General features: G+C 45.1%; 14 protein-coding genes across 14 annotated transcripts; 8 read left to right on the plus strand and 6 right to left on the minus strand.

Annotated features, from left to right (window-relative positions):
• Positions 1-237: 237 nt before the first annotated feature.
• On the plus strand, positions 238-1,252 carry JR316_0008092 (putative endo-beta-1,4-glucanase D; the record flags this gene model as incomplete). The annotated part of the gene is made up of 6 exons (XM_047893808.1): positions 238-430; positions 480-543; positions 598-638; positions 700-870; positions 924-1,064; positions 1,128-1,252. 6 exons carry the CDS (start codon positions 238-240, stop codon positions 1,250-1,252), a joined length of 735 nt encoding a protein of 244 aa, XP_047747123.1.
• A 378-nt stretch (positions 1,253-1,630) lies between these two features.
• Positions 1,631-2,128, plus strand: JR316_0008093 (TMEM14 protein-like protein; the record flags this gene model as incomplete). Its single annotated transcript, XM_047893809.1, has 4 exons — positions 1,631-1,633; positions 1,702-1,802; positions 1,859-1,932; positions 1,995-2,128. 4 exons carry the CDS (start codon positions 1,631-1,633, stop codon positions 2,126-2,128), a joined length of 312 nt encoding a protein of 103 aa, XP_047747124.1.
• Positions 2,129-2,652: 524 nt separating this feature from the next.
• JR316_0008094 (uncharacterized protein) lies at positions 2,653-4,039 on the plus strand (the record flags this gene model as incomplete). The annotated part of the gene is made up of 7 exons (XM_047893810.1): positions 2,653-2,692; positions 2,750-2,837; positions 2,900-3,020; positions 3,084-3,428; positions 3,483-3,801; positions 3,868-3,877; positions 3,958-4,039. The coding sequence occupies 7 exons, from the start codon at positions 2,653-2,655 to the stop codon at positions 4,037-4,039; spliced, it is 1,005 nt and encodes a 334-aa protein (XP_047747125.1).
• A 48-nt stretch (positions 4,040-4,087) lies between these two features.
• Positions 4,088-5,268, minus strand: JR316_0008095 (Inositol phosphorylceramide synthase regulatory subunit kei1; the record flags this gene model as incomplete). Its single annotated transcript, XM_047893811.1, has 4 exons — positions 4,088-4,579; positions 4,632-4,910; positions 4,973-5,113; positions 5,167-5,268. The coding sequence occupies 4 exons, from the start codon at positions 5,266-5,268 to the stop codon at positions 4,088-4,090; spliced, it is 1,014 nt and encodes a 337-aa protein (XP_047747126.1).
• Positions 5,269-5,371: 103 nt separating this feature from the next.
• On the plus strand, positions 5,372-6,502 carry JR316_0008096 (Eukaryotic translation initiation factor NCBP; the record flags this gene model as incomplete). The annotated part of the gene is made up of 5 exons (XM_047893812.1): positions 5,372-5,640; positions 5,703-5,793; positions 5,850-6,262; positions 6,316-6,380; positions 6,432-6,502. The coding sequence occupies 5 exons, from the start codon at positions 5,372-5,374 to the stop codon at positions 6,500-6,502; spliced, it is 909 nt and encodes a 302-aa protein (XP_047747127.1).
• Positions 6,503-6,918: 416 nt separating this feature from the next.
• Positions 6,919-7,574, plus strand: JR316_0008097 (Peptide methionine sulfoxide reductase B2, chloroplastic; the record flags this gene model as incomplete). The annotated part of the gene is made up of 5 exons (XM_047893813.1): positions 6,919-6,978; positions 7,042-7,170; positions 7,230-7,260; positions 7,328-7,453; positions 7,519-7,574. 5 exons carry the CDS (start codon positions 6,919-6,921, stop codon positions 7,572-7,574), a joined length of 402 nt encoding a protein of 133 aa, XP_047747128.1.
• A 365-nt stretch (positions 7,575-7,939) lies between these two features.
• On the minus strand, positions 7,940-8,631 carry JR316_0008098 (uncharacterized protein; the record flags this gene model as incomplete). Its single annotated transcript, XM_047893814.1, has 4 exons — positions 7,940-8,011; positions 8,069-8,159; positions 8,227-8,531; positions 8,611-8,631. 4 exons carry the CDS (start codon positions 8,629-8,631, stop codon positions 7,940-7,942), a joined length of 489 nt encoding a protein of 162 aa, XP_047747129.1.
• Positions 8,632-9,114: 483 nt separating this feature from the next.
• JR316_0008099 (uncharacterized protein) lies at positions 9,115-9,609 on the minus strand (the record flags this gene model as incomplete). Its single annotated transcript, XM_047893815.1, has 2 exons — positions 9,115-9,277; positions 9,329-9,609. The coding sequence occupies 2 exons, from the start codon at positions 9,607-9,609 to the stop codon at positions 9,115-9,117; spliced, it is 444 nt and encodes a 147-aa protein (XP_047747130.1).
• A 217-nt stretch (positions 9,610-9,826) lies between these two features.
• JR316_0008100 (CUB1 family protein C30C2.08) lies at positions 9,827-11,921 on the plus strand (the record flags this gene model as incomplete). Its single annotated transcript, XM_047893816.1, has 11 exons — positions 9,827-9,848; positions 9,899-9,926; positions 9,983-10,077; positions 10,142-10,299; positions 10,471-10,636; positions 10,691-10,862; positions 10,972-11,299; positions 11,351-11,440; positions 11,486-11,569; positions 11,621-11,752; positions 11,814-11,921. 11 exons carry the CDS (start codon positions 9,827-9,829, stop codon positions 11,919-11,921), a joined length of 1,383 nt encoding a protein of 460 aa, XP_047747131.1.
• Positions 11,922-12,324: 403 nt separating this feature from the next.
• Positions 12,325-15,714, minus strand: JR316_0008101 (H(+)/Cl(-) exchange transporter 5; the record flags this gene model as incomplete). The annotated part of the gene is made up of 22 exons (XM_047893817.1): positions 12,325-12,474; positions 12,532-12,710; positions 12,768-13,104; positions 13,153-13,178; positions 13,234-13,373; positions 13,426-13,496; positions 13,554-13,641; positions 13,695-13,769; positions 13,825-13,838; positions 13,891-14,022; positions 14,088-14,108; positions 14,161-14,199; positions 14,248-14,369; positions 14,427-14,519; positions 14,583-14,658; positions 14,704-14,811; positions 14,862-14,878; positions 14,939-14,955; positions 15,007-15,056; positions 15,113-15,216; positions 15,323-15,348; positions 15,410-15,714. 22 exons carry the CDS (start codon positions 15,712-15,714, stop codon positions 12,325-12,327), a joined length of 2,190 nt encoding a protein of 729 aa, XP_047747132.1.
• Positions 15,715-15,991: 277 nt separating this feature from the next.
• Positions 15,992-16,822, plus strand: JR316_0008102 (Mediator of RNA polymerase II transcription subunit 4; the record flags this gene model as incomplete). The annotated part of the gene is made up of 3 exons (XM_047893818.1): positions 15,992-16,376; positions 16,428-16,640; positions 16,692-16,822. The coding sequence occupies 3 exons, from the start codon at positions 15,992-15,994 to the stop codon at positions 16,820-16,822; spliced, it is 729 nt and encodes a 242-aa protein (XP_047747133.1).
• Positions 16,823-17,000: 178 nt separating this feature from the next.
• JR316_0008103 (Tyrosine-protein phosphatase yvh1) lies at positions 17,001-17,705 on the minus strand (the record flags this gene model as incomplete). The annotated part of the gene is made up of 2 exons (XM_047893819.1): positions 17,001-17,297; positions 17,361-17,705. 2 exons carry the CDS (start codon positions 17,703-17,705, stop codon positions 17,001-17,003), a joined length of 642 nt encoding a protein of 213 aa, XP_047747134.1.
• Positions 17,706-19,352: 1,647 nt separating this feature from the next.
• JR316_0008104 (uncharacterized protein) lies at positions 19,353-20,080 on the plus strand (the record flags this gene model as incomplete). Its single annotated transcript, XM_047893820.1, has 4 exons — positions 19,353-19,691; positions 19,755-19,895; positions 19,970-19,996; positions 20,057-20,080. 4 exons carry the CDS (start codon positions 19,353-19,355, stop codon positions 20,078-20,080), a joined length of 531 nt encoding a protein of 176 aa, XP_047747135.1.
• Positions 20,081-20,166: 86 nt separating this feature from the next.
• On the minus strand, positions 20,167-21,054 carry JR316_0008105 (Endoglucanase-5; the record flags this gene model as incomplete). Its single annotated transcript, XM_047893821.1, has 6 exons — positions 20,167-20,183; positions 20,240-20,430; positions 20,486-20,541; positions 20,603-20,621; positions 20,674-20,857; positions 20,913-21,054. 6 exons carry the CDS (start codon positions 21,052-21,054, stop codon positions 20,167-20,169), a joined length of 609 nt encoding a protein of 202 aa, XP_047747136.1.
• Between the last annotated feature and the right edge of the window lie 2 nt (positions 21,055-21,056).

Consider the following 21,056-nt stretch of genomic DNA (forward strand, 5'->3'; position numbering starts at 1 on the left):
TAAAAATAATCATTTACTCCAAGCTCGCGGCGGCAGGCTATACATTTTATATCTTCCGGTTGGTATCCAAATCGATGCCAAAGGGATGTGTATCTGCAAACGACATGTCTTGGCTACCTCGATGTATCCTTCGATCGTTTATGAACCTGCGATGATTTTGCGGGGTATATGTACGCTGAAGTATTTATACTGAGGCATTTGCAAGGCAAAAGCTTCAGACTGAGTCGCCTACGAAACATGCAGATCCAGAAACTCTTGATCCTGACGTCTTTTGTCGCTACAGCTTTGGCTCATACCCGGGTTTGGGGTGTTTGGGTTAATGGCATTGACCAAGGAAATGGAGTTGACCAATATGTTCGCTCACCGCCAACCAATAACCCTCTTAAGGACCTGAATCAGGGCAACATTGCTTGCAATGTCAACAACCGCGGTGACTAACTTTTTTTTTTGACCCGACTATCTCTCAACCTGTGTCACAGTCGTTTCTCGCACCATCAATGTCAAGGCTGGAGACAGGGTCACTTTTGAGTGGTTCCACGATAGGTAGGAATCAACATCAGTCATTGTGCAGATCTCATTGGAGATGCCACCTTTTAGCCGTCAGGATGATATTATTGCTAGTTCTCACAAGGGACCAGGTTCGTACCAGTGTTTCGACTTCAGAGTAGCAATGTTTGCTGAGCAGTCCTTGAAATCAAGTTCTTGTCTATATTGCGCCTGCCTCTTCCAATGGCAATGGAAATGTTTGGACCAAACTCTTCCACGACGGTTACAGCAATGGACAATGGGCTGTTGACCGTCTCCTCAATGCACGGGGAAAGCACAGCATCACCATCCCCAATATCCCTGCTGGTGATTATCTTCTTCGTCGTACGTAGGCTCTTTTCGCCAGAGTACAAGTTCGCCAGCTAAAATAAACTTAGCTGAGATCATCGCTCTTCACGAGGCCAATGTTCCTTATAGCGCCAACGCTTTTCGTGGCGCGCAACTTTACATGAACTGTGTTCAGATTAGGGTCACTTCCAATGGAGGATCCAGTCTTCCGGGGGACTCTCAATTCCCTGGTATGAAATCGTCCATCAGACCATAGTACAACAGCATTGGTTTTGACGCTGTTGACCGTTTAGGCACTTATAACTACGACACTCCCGGAATTGTGTGGAATTTGTACGACAAGACTCTTGACCACAACAACTACCAAATCCCAGGACCTGGCGTTTGGACCGGCTCTTCAGGAGGAGGTTACAACTAATCTCTTCTTAAATGTACTACATAGTAGCTTTTTGGAAAGAATGAAGTTGAAATCTCGGCCGTCACAAGATTAGATATAGTTTGAAGCATTATTTTATTTTATTTTTTGCAAGTTCAATCCGACCATTAGCCATGTATGATGATGGTCTCGGTGTGGAGGCCTTTTGTTGAAGTTGTGGGGTCTGGACTGTTGAGCCGGACCCCGGTAAACATGGGATCAAAAATAGCCGTGCAATCACCCACGGGGATGCGGAATGGATGCGGGGTATGAGAATGTGAAAGATGCCGGAGGAAGTCTGGAAGACATACGCATCCTTCTTGTTCTCTAACTACCAACGATCTACACACATCTTTGTCCAACTGAGCTCAATTTTGAAAAATGGTTGGTGATGTGATTTGCCCTCTTAACAGATTGAATTATGATTGCTGAGCCGTGTCGTGTATCTGTAGTCTGCATACCCCGCTTACACTATGGGAGGACTTTGCATCGTGGGTGGTGTGACTGGATTTGCTAGGACACGTTCCATACCATCGTTGGTTGCTGGTGTTGGGTAGGTTTCCCTCCTTGAACGTCTCTACTAGTACCATCTAATATAATGCCTGCCAGTGTTGGCCTGTTGTACCTTTGGAGTGCTGATAGCATACGCAAGGGAACACCCAACGGTCTCGAGGGTGCTCTGGGTAAGTTGAGAACAATGACTGTTCCGTCTGCGCATGCTTATTATTTAATGCATTATGTTTAGGAGCGTCGGCACTGCTATTCCTATCATCACTTCCTCGATTCGCCAAAGGCCCTGTTCCCGCAATTCTGACACTCACTTCAGCAGGCACTGGCCTCTATTATGGAAACACTGTTTACAACCTCAGAAACCACTAGCTATCTACGAATATCACTTACAATATCAAACCTTTTGGGTATTTTCTGAACATGATGCTTGGGATCGGTTGAACTTGGACGACGGCAAATTGTCACTACAACCATTTCTCTCTGGTATGAAGCACATTACGATGAGCAATGAATTAGTACTCGGGTCAGCATTGAAGCCTAGGCAACGCCCAGTCACCGTACTCAGGTTGTTCCAGAACGGTGTTCGAGTATGGCTTACCATTAGGTGTGTGATGGCAAGAGAGACCGCATGTATTTCTGAGATTACTCAGTAGCTCAACACTGTAGAGGTACGTACAGAGGGGATGCGTGTATTCAGAGACACGATCGGCACCAGAAGCAAGTCTATTTTTAGCTGCCTGCGCGTCATATCCCCACCGGAGGCATATCCAGCAAACAAGTTTGGGATTTGGAATCTAATTAGCGTGATCCCAGACATCACATAAAATGAATAATATACGTCTTCCTTGGTTTGCTGTCAATATTCACCGTTCATTCATCCGCAATAATCCGCAATGCACAACAAAATTGCAGAGAATCTTTTTGGAACAATCGGTATACTTTCTTGCAAATACCTTCAGCAATATGACGGTCCCTAATGATCCCATTTAGGAACGATATGTTGGACTGCCCAACTAATTCCTCAGGTTTGGAAAAGCTATCGAACTAAATCTACTAAAGGGTTGTCCCATTGGCTCATGTAAGCTCCTACACCTCGATGACACTGGCATATTCCCTGTTCACACATCTTTCTTCAAACAGGCTGCTTTGGGGAATCTCTGCTGTCTTTCAAGGGGTTTACGCCCTCCTACAGAAGTTAAACATTCCACTTGAGGTTCAGCCCCAGATTTTTGTTTTTTTGTCGTTTCTCAGTTGGGGACAGGCGAGTTCGACCTTTACCATAGCACGTAGCGAGACTCGGAAATTAACGTAATTGCACCTCCAGTGCCAATACTACGGTTCACAGAGATCGTTGCGCGCTTCAGTCATACTCACCACGATTATCATTATTTTCTTTGGTATATTAGAGCTCACCATAGTTCTTGTCGTTCGTCCATCACACAATCGAGGAAACCATGCCGCGGCAGACGCCTTTGGCATTTTCGGGTCGATTTTGGTTTCTCTGGCGTTATTCCCTCAGTATTGGGAAATCTACAAATACAAAGAGGTGATTGGGATATCTATGGTATTCATATGGGTCGATATCATGGGTGGCGTCTTCAACCTTCTATCACTTGCGTTCAAAGAGAAGTTCGATGCCATTGCGGCAGTGACGTATTCGTTGGTCGTCGTAAGCTGTTAAATTTGCACTTAGTTTCTGAAACTGATACATACTGCGACAAAGGTACTGGACGGCGTCATTGTGGTTGCTGCCATGATCCTAAATCCAAGGGCTCATAAACGCCGACGAGATACGCTAGGAAGAGAAAAAAATGAAGAAAGTCACGCATCCCTTTGGGAGCCATCAAGGCCAGGTTCCCAACGGCCGTCTTTGGAGAACAGAGAGAGTTCATATTCCAACGTTGACAGAAGACCCTACAGTGACACAAAAAACAATGAAACTCGGGACGGACTTCCTTCCTACACTGAAAGAGACCAGACTCGCGACGGCGACACACCCACGAATGAAGCTGAGGATGTGGACCAGCCCCCTGGTTACGAAGGTTCAAGCCCAACCATTCCTTTGCCACCGCCAGTCCTATTCCATCAAAATTGAACGGAGGGATAAGGCTGCTTGAGGTGAGTACATCTTCTGTTTGAAGGTTTTGGAATTAAAATATGGATGACGAATAACGTCTTGAACATGTACGTATTAATAGATACAAACTCCAGAGATCCGAGCTAGAGTGGGTTGGGAGATGTGTATATGTGATGTGCAGCAGTACCAAAGGAGCGGAATAGGAAATGGTCTCACAGTACCGGATCAGTCGATAACTAGGAGTGAAATTGTCAATCGTTCCTTGTGAACTTTCCCTTCCCACTGTCATGCCCGTTAATGGCTCTTTCTTCGTCACTAGCAGCAGTCGTGCTGCTCTCCGTACCGAGCTTTGAGTGAGCTCTCGAGGAACTTGAGCCAGCATAGGTTAGTTCATCTTCGTCGAACAGAATCTCTTCTTCTATCCCTCTATCCTTCCCCATAGAGATACTGCCAAAGCCCTTTTTGCGTGGTGTTCGGCCGGGGGCGCTGACAAAGTCGGCAAAGCTGGCAATAGATGAGTTGTTGTTATTACTTGAACCTCGTCGGTGACCTGAAGCAGGAGGTGTACGGAGTGGGACGCGATAGAAGTCTTCGATTTCTTCGTCTTCTTCGGCAAGTGCGTCGTATGCTGCATGTGATGCAACATTTGAAGAAGCGTAGGCATTTCGTGAAAGTGGGAGAGACCTGTATGATCCTTTCCTTAAGTGCATAGCGTAAGAGTAGATGAGGAGTGCAAAATAGATCTACACAAGTTAGGTAAGTGCTATGGTTTGGAAGTGAAGTTGGTCAGCGAACCTTGAATATCCAGGAGATGATTATAACGAAGGCAGCAAGTCCCTTCTCGTGGTTCCATATGGCCAAGGCAGCTTCCTTGCGCTCCTCGTCCGTGAGATGCGTGGCGGACGAATTACCGAGTTCCATCATTTTCTGCTGCGCGACTGAGTTGGCCTGTCTCTGTCCATCGTGAGGATTCCACAGCCACCAGCCTACAGCGAAAAATACTGTCCACGAAGTAGAAAATATATGATCCGCGAAGAATAAATGAGCGAAATAGAGGGTCTTCTTGGGATCCTCCTGTTGGATATTTAGTGTCAGATGAATGTGACATAAGTTTGACAAGGCTGCGGTTGACGCACTTCCTGGACTACTCGAAGGCCCCAAGCTAGGGCAACAAGGGCGATAACGGAGTATATGTAGAGACTCAGTTGGGCAAACGAGCCGCCTGCACCGGTCAAGACGGCAATTAATCCGTATACACCAGCAACCTTGTTGAGAAGCTAAACGATGGTAAGGCTATGAGGAGACACTGAAACGAAGAGAAAATACAGACAGCAAATAAGAGGGCAACAGTAACGCCTGTCTTGATGTCAAGGACACCAAAAAACGAAGAAAGAGGCCAGAGGCGCCATTCAGGGCGTAGCATGAGCTTCATGAAGGATCATGCAGAGAGGAAAGAAGAAGAGGAGCGTGGATTACGTAACACATAATTTCTCTTTTTCTTTTGCTCTCACTACCGCACAACATAACATCACTCAATGGCAAGCTATTTCTCCAACCACTCCGCCTCTAGATTTCTTGCAAATAGTACAACAACGCCCGCAACGACATCCACCGCCCTCTCGCCCTCCAACTCTTCTGCACAACCCACTGCACCCGCCACAACGCCCTCCAGACAGCGTATCCCAAGCTCAAAGCATTTCTCCACCAGCGTAAACGTCTCCCAGCCAGTTGCTTCAAAGGATCCTACATCCTCTTCCACCACATCCTCTGCTTCTGCATCACAGGTCCATCCACTACGAAACACGTATGTTCGTATTTTTTTCCGTGTCAGCGATCGCATCCCTTTTGACCGCTTCTCTGGTTTAGTTGGGTATTTTGGTTTAGACAACAACGCGCACCCGGAAACAAAATCATTAGCTACGAAGAAGGGATAAAAAAGATCGCGGCTTTTAGTTCTGTAAGCTTATGCCATTCACCTCATTCATTTTTACTGGGCGCTAAAGTGATCTGGAGGTCGAATCGTTCTGGTCCTTGTGGACCCATCTGACGCCTCCATCATCCCTGCAACCCACTACAGACTATCTTCTTTTCCATGCAGGTATACGCCGACCTGTGTGGGAGGACCCACTGAATATTACTGGCGGAAAATGGATCATACGCCTCAAAAAGGGCATTGCCGATCGTTTCTGGGAGGATCTTGTGTTAGCAATAATTGGTGACCAATTCGACAATTGCCGCAGCAAAGTGGAGGACAGTCCCAAGGGGAAATCAGGCGTCTCCGCCACCGGAAAATCTGAGGATGGCAGCGAAGGAGGGAGCGAGTGGCCGGAAATCTGTGGGTGCACGCTTAGTGTAAGGCAAAGTGAGGATATCGTCACAGTGTGGAACAGAGTGGATGGCGACCCTAAGCTGAGAGAGCAAATTCGGTACGTGATTCGCCGCTGAGAATATGGTTTATTGGGGTTAACATGGAGACCAGTGATACTCTGCGGAAGGTTCTGAACCTTCCACCATCAACCATAATGGAATACAAATCTAATAATGGTACGTCGGATGACTGATAATGTCGGTCGTTTGCTCAACAAACGGGATTAGACTCGATGCAAGACAAGTCAAGTTTCCGGAGAACAGCGATCGACAAGACGCCAATGTCCCCAGCATCTTGACCTTCCGTGTACGATGTCAGGAGGTTGTGTGGAGGATAATATGGGTGCTGTATATGATGTTGTGATATCAGTTGTAGCTCGATTTCTTGTGTGAAATGAAGGGACTCGGTTGAATATTTGCGGTTTTATGCCGTTATCAGTTAGTCACGTGGGTAGGAATAACGACACACCACGGATGACAAGTTTGCGAACTTTGCAACGCTTACATTAATCCCAGTGAGATTTTGAGTTGACAGTCACGGCGACATCTAACAATTGGATTCCATTTATGAAGCGAGCACATGTTCGGAGTTCGCACCATCCCTAAGTTTCTCTCCAGTGTGATAAAAACACCAAGAGCAAGACCATCAGCCACTTTCTTCCCCTTTCTTATCGGAACCAATTATTTGAGCAGCCCAGGAGCAAGTCCTAGAGCCATGTCTACTACAGTGAACAAGTCTGAGAGCGAATGGAGGGCAATCCTGTCCCCAGAACAGGTGTGCCTCACTCTGTACTCCATGAACCGTGTATGCTCATCTGTTTCGGTCGGCGATTTCTAGTTCAGAATCTTGAGGCAGAAGGGTACTGAGCCAGCTGGAACGGGCGAATATGATAAACATTCCGCAGCTGGAGTCTATTCGTGCGCGGGGTGTGGGACACCGTTGTACAAGAGCACCACAAAGTTCAATGTATGTTACTCTAAAGCATCATATAAGTGACGTCCTAATGTCTAAAATCTACTCGGTAGAGCGGTTGCGGTTGGCCTGCCTTCTTCGATGGTAAGTATTAGCTCTCATAAGATTCCATTGTGTATGGTGGCTGAGCTGTTTCCATTCCTCCATACAGCAATCCCAGGTGCCGTGAGCAGACATGAAGACAACTCCTGGGGTATGAAGCGTATTGAAATCACCTGCACCGCTTGTGGTGGCCATCTGGGACACGTTTTCCAAGGCGAAGGATTCCCTACTCCAAGTATGCTATTGATCTCTATCCGATGACCAGATATGCTCTAGCAATGTGCTAACTGACATTCCTAGCTGATGAACGCCACTGTGTCAATTCAGTCTCACTCAAGTTTCATGATGAGAAGTAGACCTAATCCGAGCTTGCAACATGGTGTATATTATATGACTGGATATTTGTATTTGGCTAGATCGAATTTGTAGCTGAAATGGATGTGATTGTATTCCGAACAATTAAATCACGGATCGTCTCCATCAGCAAAGTAGGTGAGTTGTCATTGAAGTTTTGAGATTGAGACTGAATAAACCATGTATTCAATGGGTGTAAAATCCAGAGGTATACAAAAACGAAGAAGGATGATGAATATATGAAAGTAAAAATGAATTGTATACTGGTGGATATATCTTTGGTTTCAGACATGCGCAAACTCCATTGGTTGGACATGATAACCAGCAACGAAATGCAGAACATGCAAGTTGGCAAACAAGCCGTGAATTACAGATCCTGCATAGTCTTCTCCAATTCTTCGAGGTCGGCGATTGACTTTTTGTACTTCGCGTTGGCCTCCTATCAAACAAAGATTGTCAGGGGCTTGGTTTATAGCGGACAACGGATCTGACGGACCTCGTATTTCCTCTCCCACTCATCTCGCTCCTGTTCAACGCGCTGTACCTGCCTTTCAAAGTGTTCTGCCTTGACATCAACTTCTCGCAGTCTATAGAGGTTCGATACAAGGAGATCAGCAATCGATCATCCTCATAAGCCGTAGGCAGTGCACATACTTCACTGTGGTTTCATTGAGGTTTTTGTCCGCCGCAGTAAGTTCCTCCTCCAAAAGGGCAACCTTACGAAGCAGTCCTTCAGATGCCATTTTGCTGGACTCGCCATCCAAAGATAAAGTCTTGAGTTCTTCGAGCTTCGTCTCGGCCTTTTCGATCTCTGCGTCTAAACGACTGATCTGGTGTTGCAGCGAAGTGATCTCCTGATCTTTTTCAAGTAACAATTGCTCAAGCTTCCTGTTCTTAGCCTCAGCCTCTTCAGCGCGTGCAACCGCGTTGTCGGCCTCCAGACGGAGGGAGTTCATTTTCTACATGACAGGTTATCAAGGGTGGTTAGATCACCAGTGTCGTGGGCGGTAACGGCCAGGATATGCACAAAGAGCTTACCTCACGAATTCTGTCAGTCATAGCGAATTATAAAGGCGGATTAAGAGATTTGATGATTGAGCTGCGGTATGTTGTATGTTGGGTCAAGTACAAAAGAGGGAGCGTTCGTTTGAGTAAGGGCAGGCGTGTTCGGAGATTAGATTATAGCACGTGCCGGTAGAGTAACACAGGCATTCTTCGTTTGTTCTTTAACTTTCATCTTCACAACCTACGCGCCTACGCCCTTGTATATTTAATTTTCTTTCGCCTCACGGAGAATATGCGGACGATCTACTATATAGCACCCTCTACACGTCCTCGGATCGATTCTTCACCCAACTCGAGGCTATCTAAATTGCCAGCAAAATTCTGGACAAGGCCTGTCTTGATCAGGATACCTCTTCTCATAAACCAGTCCCCCTAAAGACTAATCATAGAAAACAGCGAATTAAGTGAGATTATCTGCGATTGTATCTACCAGCCAATCAATTGATTCCTAGATGCTCGAGCTCTATGACCATCTCGTTATACTGCTTTTTTGCGCTCTGTGTCCCCTGCTTCAGCGGGCATAGCTTTCTGAAACTGGGGTGCATTTACCTGGTATCTTGACTCGAAGTCATCTGTCTCGGAACGCAGCCTTTCTATCCTTGCTTCTAAGGTCTCTGCCTTCTTCGAGGCACTTTCGAGCCTTCGTGCTAGCTGAAAACGTGGACGCGAGAGAGACGCGCTAGGAACCTACTTTGCCTTCCCTTCTCCCAATTTCTGCAGCGTTACGATCAGGTCCTTCGTTAGCTGCATACGCTGTTTTGACAGCTCTAGTTGTTTCTGCAGGTCTTTTTCCATTTGTGTCTTCTCCTTCAAGATATGCTGCAACTTCTTTGCTGTCTCTTCGGCCGCTGCAGTACGTTTGGTAGCGTTGACAATAGCGGCACGACGAGCCTCTGTAAGCTGTAGAATGCTGGTGAGTAGAATCAAGGACGATGTTTGTGAACGGGTACATGCCCCCTTAAGTCTGTCCATTGAGGTTGCAAATACAAGAAAGTGATTCTACGAATATGGACAGGGGCCTCAGAATTTATGTAGGTAGATTAGATTAAGTCAGCGTGGGAATAGAGTGTGATGGGTGTGATCGATGGACTCGTACAACACATATTGCTTGTTATTTACCAATCCTCATTAATAAACTCGGCTTGTTCTCCAAAAAGCCACACATATTTCGTTTTATTTACATCCTCTCATGGCGCCAGTGCCGCAGGAAGGTTCGTACATGGCCCTTGTAAACCACTCCATATCTCATTTGTACCAATAGAACTTCCCATTCTCGAGGCCTTGATCAAGTATGAGCGCCATATATCTCTGTTGAAGCCTCTAATAGCATTCTATTTCTTAATAGTATCAGGAATAGGCTTACCGCTTTGAAGAAAGATCGTGGCGAGTTCATCAAAGCTTCTGATGTCAACCAACTCCACCAGGCGGTGGTTAAGCAAAGTGCGTCTTCGATAGTTTAATATTTATGTCTTCAGACAATTTATCGGTTAACCCTCATTCTCAGTTACGAAGCTTAACGACTTACGAGATGATACAACAGCATATAATAACAGAGTGGACACAACCCTTGCCGATGTCTTCAGCTTACTCTCTCTGTTCTACCTCACAATCGGCAAAACCAGAGACGCGCCAGCGACGTATTGTCAGATTGCCTCCATGCGGGTCAGTGAATGCCCATTTCAGAAACCCATCCATCGTGTCCCTTGCACATATTTGCGTCGAGACACCGTGTCTCATGTCCTGGAAGGAACGCCGGGTGGTCGATCTGTCTAGCAAATCTGCGCCTCTCTTCTTCATTTCGCTCGTGCTTATCATACTTTTTGGCCCTTACAGCAAATTTTAAATCACATGAATGAATCCGCCGTTTATAACGAAGCCGATCTCAAACCTTTTCAAAGGCGCTTAACAGACTTGCGTACCATCATCCAGCAAGATGGCGAAAACGCTAAGAATCCAAAACCGTTGACCAAGCTCCTCGAGAGACAACTGAACGAATGCGGTTTGTCAATTTATCTCTTTTTTCATGTACATATCATTGAGATTTTTGTCTTAGATGCCATTGTACAACAATTACAAGACTCTCTATCAGTGTTATCGCCTGAGCTCGTCCCAGTACATCAGAAACTCGTTACAATTCGACGGCAGCTTGTTGCTCTTGCTGCAAAGGAAGGTTCTCAGAAAGCTGAATTGAAACCTATTATCGAGGAGCTTCGTAGAATCGATTCGTTGAGTACCTCTCTCCTACATTATGTCTGTTACTATAGTTCCTTCCTTTTCATTGAATCATTTCGATTGGTTTTGCTTACTGAAATTCTGTTTTACTCGTATGACTAGAACACGAGTTGACGGCAAATTCTTGGGTCCCGGGGGCATCGTACCATCTTCACAAGCGATTTGCTCGTCTCTCCTGGAGGAATGTTTTGAGATTATTCAAGAGATCAAAGCTCACGAAGACTCGAAGAATGTGGCTTCGTCTCTCAAGCCCATATATGACCGACTCAGCGAAATCCGAGCAGAACTCGAAAGCCTGACAATGACCCACCGATGGAGTTTGCGAGAGACCGACCTCTGGAATTACTCACTCAGTCTGCAAGAAATTGATAAAATGAGAGTTGACGGTAAATTCGTGGATGCAGATGGGAATCGACCTCCAGGGCAATACGTAAGCCTGACAGCCACATAATCGACGCCTGTTTGCTTAGTTTCCCAACAGGTTCTTCTCTATCTTCTGCGACGATGTTATGGTCTGATATACCGTCTGCTCTCTTCGAGCGAACCTGTTTCGGAAGAGCTTATGCCTATTGTAAGCGAAGCATGTTGTCCAATCAATTTACTAAGAAACCTGTAGGCAAATAAATTGACCACTGTGAAGAAATGTTTGAACGAGGTTTTGAAATACGGCGGGCCGTTCAACCCTCGCGATTTATATCCTGTATGTTGCTCTTCATATGGGAAACGTTTTTGTTTGCTAACCAATGTGTAGTATCAATTAGCCTTATTTCAAATCGACTCGATGCGGAAGGATGGGCGTTTCGTTGGAATGGATGGGTCCATCCCAGAGGGACAAGGTATCATAAATGCAAATCTGAGCGAATGTCATGAGCTTGTTGAGATGGTAAGCAAGTCCTTATTTTTCTACAAATATTTCTCAACGCGATCTTTTGATCGACAAATAGCTCAAGGAATCTATGGATGAAGGTGAAACGGAGGAAGATGAAGATGATTATGATTATGATTATTCTGATTCTGGATCCGATCTCGAAGGCGAGGAAAGACAGCAATAATTCGACCCGTTAACTTTTGATTTTCTTTGGTTATTGAAATCCATACAGCCAAGGACGCTTTTTTCGATACTTATGACATGATATATTTTCGCCGTGCCTATCAGAGCCTTAATCAAGTTCGATATCTTTCTCCTCTTCATTCTATTTTCATCGTATTTTTTATCAGGGAACCAGACTAAAATGTAGTATGTACAAATAGAGAGATTTGCAGAAATTGTATACAATCCATGCGTTTTAAATATATCTGCCTGTCTCAATCGGCAACATAGAATGCATATGTTAGGAACATTTGAAGATTTGCTTTAATAATTCAGCGTCGCTAACTGTACGGGATATAAAATCATGACACATAAGTTACAATCATCCAATTCAAAGATGAAGAATCTAGTTGTGGGTATTATAATTAGGAATATGAATGCTGTGACTTTGTAGGCGGTTGCTGGGCTAGGGCAGCGGCATGAGGGAAATGACTTGTTAACAAATTGACAACGTCTCGTTTAGTTACCAGTCCTGTTAGTTTTCCCGCATGCGTAAATAGGATTTGGCGAAGGTTCTAATGAACGACGGTCAACACTTTTTTTAAAAAATGACAACGTCCATTGACACATACAAGCTTCTGGAACATATTCACCACCAGCTCCTGGGGAACCTCTTTTCGAAGCTGTATAACAGAATCTTCAAGCGCTTCTGATAAATCTGCTCTTTCTTCGGCGGGAACGCGCAGACGATTTTTTGAAAACGTGCACTTCTTCTGCCTTTCAGCTTCTGTTTCGTCAAGCTGAAGGCGATCTGAAGAATAACACTCGATTCAATGTGATGGTTTATACAGATGAAGCGACGACGAACCGAGAGCACCAATCAACTCCTGCCTTGTGGCGTAACCCACAAATCCTCCATGACTATCTGCGATAGGGAATCCGTGATAATGATATCGGGCTAGAATTTCTTTCAACTCGCCAACAGTCGTGACGGCATCCTCAATGACGATAATTTCTTCTAGTGGTTTCATGAGGCTGGCGCCTGTTTCTCCTTTATCGCGATAATCAACTGGAGGTAGCCATGGGTAACGACGCATTGCAATCCATGCGGAATATATGCCGTCCTTGCCTAAAGCATCCCCCACCCATTTGGATGTCATGACGCAGATCATTATAGGAAGGACGTGAGATAATGCGCCTGTCAACTAAACGGGCGTTAAGCACAGTAGGAACAAACTGGCTTCAAGTCGTACCTCAAACAAGATGACTACCAGAGATACTGCATAATTTTCAAATAAGGGGACAATTTCCACATCCATGTAGAGCTTACTTACTTGTCATTCTAGTCACCCCACCAAGCATTGCTGAGGCACCAATGACGGCATAGAATCCAGGAGAGATACATCCCACTGAAGGGTCCGGAGGACAGGACAAAAAAATCCAAGCTGTTGGGTATGCCCGATACAGACTTTGCCTATTAAAATATCAAGTTTCAATATCATCTCCGTAGTATATATCATACCCACATAATCAGTCCCATTGCACGACCTAAACATGCACCTATTCCGATGGTAGGTAAAAAGATTCCAGCTGGTATCTAGTGATACTTTGGTAAGAGTCCTTGTGATCTTGTGAGAAATGAGTGGCAAATCACCATCATGCCAAAAGTCCAAGCGGTCAGAACAACTTTGAGAATGGCGGTTAAGCACAACAGAAATATGTTCTCGACGGTGGCAGTAGGACTAATTAGACGATAAGTCACCAATTTCCTAAGTTAAACATTTTTGCCACATACTTGCATAGTCCATGATAGTCTTTACTAGCATCGCACTCTTGGAAAAGATTTGCAACTAACTCGGATGTTTGAACCCTATCCGTGGCAATGCATGAGTGATGAGTGGCCATTTGATACCAAGCATACCCACCTGGCAAAAACAATCTGAATAAATAACGTCAACAGTAATTCATTACCCAAAAATCAATAACCATACCAGGTAGCTGACAGCAGCAGTTACAGACGTAGCACACACAACTTCTAATACAGGCCAGTCGTTCAGGACACTATTCCGTCGATACAATGCAATTTCAACATTGAGACGTATAAGAAGAGTGCCTAGAATACCCTGATAGATATGGGTAAGAAGGGTATGTGGTTGAAAACAGAAGAAAAAAAACTCGCCCCAATCACACCAAGAGTGACCCAAGGAATCTTGCAAAGAATAAGCTGTAGAATCGAATACAAAAAGATCCCTCAAACTAACCAATTCAAAAGCCCTCCAGCTGTCAGACACAAATGTGACCTGGAAATCATCAGTAAAAAATATTAGAGTATGTCTCTTGAAAGGTACCTGAAAAAGGACAAGCTTTGATGTACCAAAGGGGTTTACCCATTGTAAAGAAACGGCGGCGATGGCTGACGCAACAAATCCTCTCCACATGACATCTGACTCGTTTGCGAATGTGTCGAGTTCTATTTATGTGAGAAATTTATCAGCAGGCCAGCGGAAACAACGGGATAGCCACAGACCTTCTAAACCAAATAGCACACCACCCAGAGGGCTACCAAAAGCAACGGATACACCGGCTGCTGCTGCTGCTGCTAGTACGCGGCGTTTTTGGGCTAAAAATGGAAGCCGTGTCTTCAATTAAAGGGTAGAAGGTAAACAGAAACGTAAGGAGTAACCTTCGTTGTGGCGAAATTCCTTGAACAATTTAATCAAGACGTATGCCATGCAACAAGCAACGTGCACCAACGGTCCCTATATATATTCAATAAAGTGTTGAGTGTGAATCTGGAGGCCTACCTCTTTTCCTAGAGAAAGACCAGACGCGACAGAAAGGGCAAGCCCAAGTGCCTTGATGAAGAGTGTCCAAGGACTCAGAAAAGCATCGAATACGTATCCGCCCAAAATCTTGAAAATGTTTAAGACTAAAACACAAGATACATCATATGTATACTTACAGCTTTAATTTCTGGAACTAGATGTTTAAGCATCGGTCAAAACTTCTGAAATAGATCAAATTATAGACAAAACGAACTTCCGGTATGAAAAGCGCTGATCGGTTAAGTTGAGAATACTCACTTTTAATCAAAAAACAGGACTTACTGAGGCGCATAATTGACTACAAGTAAAGCTGCACCGCCTGCGAATGTAATCTAAAGGCAATTTAATAAGTTTTGGATCTTAAGGTAGATGACAGTGTTCAACTCACTGCTAAAACGACGTATATAAACGCCTGTATTAGAGAACGTCCAAGGATTGAATCTATTCCAAGATAATCCCCCCATGTCTTCCAAGCTTTGCATAGCTCCCCGGCTAGAAGGATAGTTAAGCGCAGATACAGTCGGTGTGAAATGTAGAGTTTGCATACGGTCAAGACCAGTACAGCAAGCATTGGCATTAAAAAAGAAGCCATAAATACAATGTCCTTCACGCAGATCGCTCAGCCTACGAAGAGGCGGAGGTCAGAAGACATGCAAGTATGAGACCTGGTTATTACCGGACTCACCATTTAACAAGGACATCAAGCCAAGCTCCTGCAATACCGATCCCTATTCCAGTCACGACAACAATAAACCACATTCGTGCAGAGTCTAGAGCTGGTAGAAGGATGCCACGGACACCAGCCTGAGACTGTAGAGCATGATTGCGTTCTCGTTCCAAGCCTTCTTCATGAAGCCAGTCAATAGTATTGCCATCCTGATATTTGGCTGTTTTGCGGTAGGGTATAGGTATTCGACCATCCTCAGTCAGTTCATATTGATCTTCTTCATAAACAACATCCTCTCGTGTGTGTCGATATCCAGATGGCATTTTAGCAAGACATGTATAGAAGCTTGGAAGGTAGAGTCAAGAGCAGCATTGCGACCACTGCAGTTCTTTATTCAATTGCAAGTACACGTGAAGCTTTGATCGGGTTGATGCTGGAACTCTGACCCTTCTCTTCAACATCAACAATCTCTTTGATGCCTCTTCGATGATCTCAAGCATTGAGCTAACGTCAAACGACTCTTTGAATCTATTACATGTCCGCTAAGCCGTTGACATACTTTTAACGACACTCTGCAACCATCATTCTTCACTCTTCAACATGGCTCAGCCGAAACCTTCACTACCAACGTCTCCTCAAATTGACACTAATTCTATGACTGGAACTTTACTCAGACCTCTAAACGAATTGCAGACATTAGCGAACACCTTATTCCAATCTTTGTCTCCACCCCAATCTAAACCCCCGCCTCCGCCGCCCTTGAAGGCTTTCTTGGAATGCGACAAAGCGATGGCTGCTGCAATCAATCTCGCCTATGTCCATCAAATCAAGCAACGAAGGATCGACATGTTGGAGGCTGAGATATTGGACTTAGAGAGCCAGTGGCGCGATATATGCGCAGAACTTGCTTCTGGAAAGGCGGATCTTGAGGAATTGATAGAGGAAGGCGATGAGCGCATCAAAGCTATAGACGAAGCTAAGAAAGGTGCGCATTCCATCTGACTACAAGCAATAGAAACCAATGGGGCTCTTTCAGCGTCGATTCCATATCCTGAGTTGCTCGCATATGCTCAAAGTCTTAGCGCTTTTACATCCGCCCCTCCCAATATGCCTGACCTTTCACTGCCTGGCCAACCCCCACCACCTCTGTTCTTCCCTCCATTCCCAAATGAAGAGAAAATGCGTCGGGGTCGCTTAAATGCAGAGGCACCGCTTGGCCTGCTAGGAGAAACCCATTCTGTGGGACGACGTAAGGGTTTTATTTGTATTTCAGATCCCTCTTGTAATATTTTGAACGCAGCTCCAACCGTCTCCCCACCTAAGGCAGAAGGAACGCACAATATTGCTGGGGCTAATCCTTATCGTCACGAACTTCGCGCACCTCAACCACAATTCTTCGACCTCGACCTTGATCTAAACCCAGACCTTTAACCCAGACCTGTGTAGGAGCCCGCACTGAAAGGAAACCTTATTAGGTGGTACCACGACCTAGTACAAATATCCACAATATCCTAACTAACCATGACGCCATCAACTTGACGCTACGAGACAAATGATTGCGGAGCTAAACGCACAGAAGGGATCCGCAGTCGTAGAACCACTTCAATTTTCAAGGACTCTTTTCTGCAGTGTCAATGCCCTTCAACCTTCGTATCCGTGCGGCAATTCCACCTCCAAATTTGAGCACATCCTCTGTGATGGCTTGATTTGGTTTTGGTTTGGCTTTCAGCTTCACGTATTGATCTCCATATTGATTCAGTTGGCGTCTAAACCCATCATTGGGGGATACAATCCCACGCAAAGATTGAACATGGGTAATGGAGGATTCTGCAGTCATGCTCGTCGTGGCTACGAGGTATGCGCAGACTACTGTAGCGCTTCGGCTGATCCCTTGGAAGCAATGCACCTTTAAATGATCCAATGGTACATAAGATTTATTCATTTCAACACAATTAATCTAGGTTCTCACCAAGACTTTATTCATCTCATTTTCCTCCAAAGCCCGTTTGATGAAGTTTGTAGTTGCATCAAGATATTGTAAGATATCTGACTGCGAACTGTCTGCAATGGGTATGTGCATACGTTTCCCCTCCTCGATAAAGTCGGGGAGGGCTGGTTTGTATTCCATGACCGTGATGATATGCGTGATACCCAACTCTCTGATCTTTTCTTCATCTGTTGCCGTATAGAGATCCGAGAGATACAGTCGGCCAGGTATGATAGGACTGGCAACGCGTCCGTATTTCAAGTTCTTCCCCAAGGCGGAGGTGGAACCAAGAGCTTTCTGCCAATTTGCGGCAGGGAATGACAACATTATAATTTATGGATCGAAGTCTTGAGGGTAGGCTGTTGAGATTGTGCGCTGCAAGGGTTGTGCTGCATGGTAGTTAACCCCGATACTTATACCTGTGCTGGCAGTTGTTTAATTGATGCACAGTCTATTGATACTCGGGAAGATGCGCCTTCGGCCGCATGACACCGGCTTGGCCCAAATTACTCTGAGTCTATATGACTCTACGGTTTTAAATAATGGTTAAAACCTCCACACCCCTTGTTTATATATCTATTTCATCTCTAGTTACTATGGGTGATCAGTTGTTCGGATTGGACACTGATTCGGATTTCAAGATCCTGTGCTCCGTTCCTCATGAAAATTGGTACATACATTCTAATGTATACTATCTGCAAGAAAATAAAAAAAATTCACAGAAAACAAATAGGAAATGGGTAGTACGAATGAATGTCCAAACCGACTTCCCATCACCTCCCATCATTGCCATAAGTCTGAGTTCACAAGCAGCATCGAGTTTCTATATGAGCGATCGTATGGTCGTCACGACTCGGAGTTATAATTTTTGCTGTTGACCAATGGTAAGCGACCATGAATCCGAATGAATGTCTAATCCGAACAACTGATCACCCATAGTATATAAAATTCCATCGTATTAACACGGTTTTTATGTTCTTACTTGATCTCCGTGAGTCAAGCACTGATCTTAACCCACATTTGTATATTGAAGACAAACTGTAGTCAAAGGAATGGCCGTTTACGCGGCCCCTACAGGCACACAACCACTCCTTCCAGCGTTCAGAATTTTATTGGTTCAAAAATTGTTCCTTCATGAACTTCTTCATTCCATCGTTCACTTTCATCTCAGGCGACGTGACTGCCAGTGAAACGTGAGAATTTGGCTCGGAAGTACCCGCCCTTGCCATTTATTCAACCTACCCCATAAAACGAGCACAGCTGTCGTTCAAAGTACATGCGTCGATTTTGTGACGCTAGGTGTCTACAATCGAACTGGATGCTTTGGGCCGAGCGGGCCATTCAAGCAATGGTTCTCTCACTGATTGTGTAAGTACCCACTGGATTACTGTCATTGTAACTGGTAACAATGGCCGTGGATGGAGATACAGATTTGGCTGGTATTTGGCTACATTCCAAGTCGGAGGTATATCCAATAGCTAGTTGACTCAAGAAACATGTTATTCAAGAATCATTTTTGCTTTTCTCAACAGATTGGCTTATACATCGCAAAGATTCGTATTTATTCGGATGTGAGGTCATACTCGTATTCAAAGGAGTCTCCTTAATCGTTTCTGCCATCCGTAATAGGCTTTTACCTCATTTGCGTCAATGCTCTCATCCCTGGCATCGGTGCACTGTATCTTTATTTGTGCTCGGGACGTCAAACATACGATGTCGCAAAGTACGATCTCCCGGACAAAACAACACTAACAGAGCCATACCCTTGTGTAAATATGGATGGAGATCTTGCTGTATGCAATAAAGACAACTGCGGAGGCAAATGGAAACCTCCACGAGCTCACCATTGCACGACTTGTGGTGTTTGTCGCCTTGAGTTTGACCATCACTGTCCTTGGGTATGCGTTGGTTCTTTCGGGTCGAGCAAGGTTTAACTTTTGACTATAGGTTGGAAATTGTGTTACCTTATCAAGAATGAAAGCTTTTATGCTTCTACTGTACTTGGTTCCATTGGCTTTTCTTGTTGGCGTTCTCCCCATTGCCAAGATCCTTATTGGCCATATCAGAATGGCATTGGTAATGTCGAAAGAAGACGAATGGGCATCTTACATGTGGTGGAACTGGTGGGGTTCATGGCTCTTCTGTGCGGGCCCATTTGGACGATGGATAATTGGCACAATCCTTGGCTATATGGTGATAAAGGGCAAGCGCCAACAGCCACTACCTGGTTATCCTGGTCAACTTATTGAAGAGCCACATTTGAGGGTACTTATGACAGCGTTCTTTGCAGCGCTTTTATCCATATTTGCTGTTGTGAGCATATTAATCACGGCTTGCCTCGACTCCCTCTTATGTTCACCATTTCAATATGCACAGGGTCTAGCGATCATGTCGATGTATAAGATTCTCTGCGGGTTAACTTTCTTAGAGAGTTTGAGACCTCCTTCTCCAGATCGTTTGGATAGTTCAAATCCTTACCTTGTTTGCCTACCACGAACAGCACCAGAAGAGAGCATTGTAGGTCATGTCTTACCGAATGAAAGAATGTATGATATGGGTGTCCTGAGCAACTTGAAAATACACAACGCGAGACCATTAATATCCTCACTGCCTCCCAGGTTCGTCCAAACGATATATCCCTTTGCGTTACACCATCTCTCAAATATATTGTTTTGTAGATTTTACACATGGCCAAAGCTTAATCCTTCCTTGGTCAAAAGACTTCGACTGCTAAACGCACAGGAAACGTCAAGCCTCTCATCACCTCATCGTCCTATTTGACAACCATTTAGGAGGGGGCAGTACCTATCGCGGGAATGGTCAGTGGACCACTAGCATTACTGGCACACTATGAATCTTACCTTTATTTCCGCAACCTACAGATGGCCAGTTTCCTGCTGACTCTCCAGAGAGGCATGCTCCGTTGAACTGGGACCCGCCGTCAGAACCAGACCACTGGCTACACGACACCTCAGTGAAAGTCCCAGTTAGAGCACCGTGCCCGCTTGGGAAGAAAGCATTTGCTCCTCCAGTATCCTCACAGATGTCGAAGCTGGAGACACACACAGGTGAATGTCAACGGCTGGAAAAGATGTCATAGAGCTCACTGGAATGGCTTTCCGTGCTGGTTATTTTGGTTCGATGTCGTCTGACCGCACCACTCCTATCATAATGCCAGTCCCCACAATTTATTAAAAACGTCAACATTGGAGTTTTATTCTCACCTGATTTCCTTGAACTGGACTATTGATTCCTAGGTTCAGATCTTTTTCTCAAGAATCAAACAGCCCCTTACCAAAGATCGGTTACTTTGACGACGATGGTGTGGAATGGTCCAGTGAATTGAGGAGAGAATGGGTCTGACTGTCCTGTAATTGCGAAGCACCGTCCGCAAGCATCTCCTGCTCCAGATCCAGGAGCAGATCCAAAAGCCAATTGATTCATTGCAGCTGTGAAGCCACTGCCTGTCTTGCCGCAAGCTAATGATTGGTCATCAATTTATGAAATCTCTTGAAATTTGTACACGGTGTATACCGGGGCTACCACATCCAGAGTAGTGGGTGAAGGAGGCTGCGCCAGAGGGGTTCTGAATATAACCACCAGTTGCTCTTTCTTCTAGGGCAGCTGCGTTGACACCAAACAGTCCACTGAGAATGAAGAGGGATGAAAACAACATTT

Source organism: Psilocybe cubensis, chromosome 7 (assembly GCF_017499595.1).
Source record: "Psilocybe cubensis strain MGC-MH-2018 chromosome 7, whole genome shotgun sequence".
In the NCBI taxonomy this organism is placed as follows: Eukaryota; Fungi; Basidiomycota; class Agaricomycetes; order Agaricales; family Agrocybaceae; genus Psilocybe; species Psilocybe cubensis.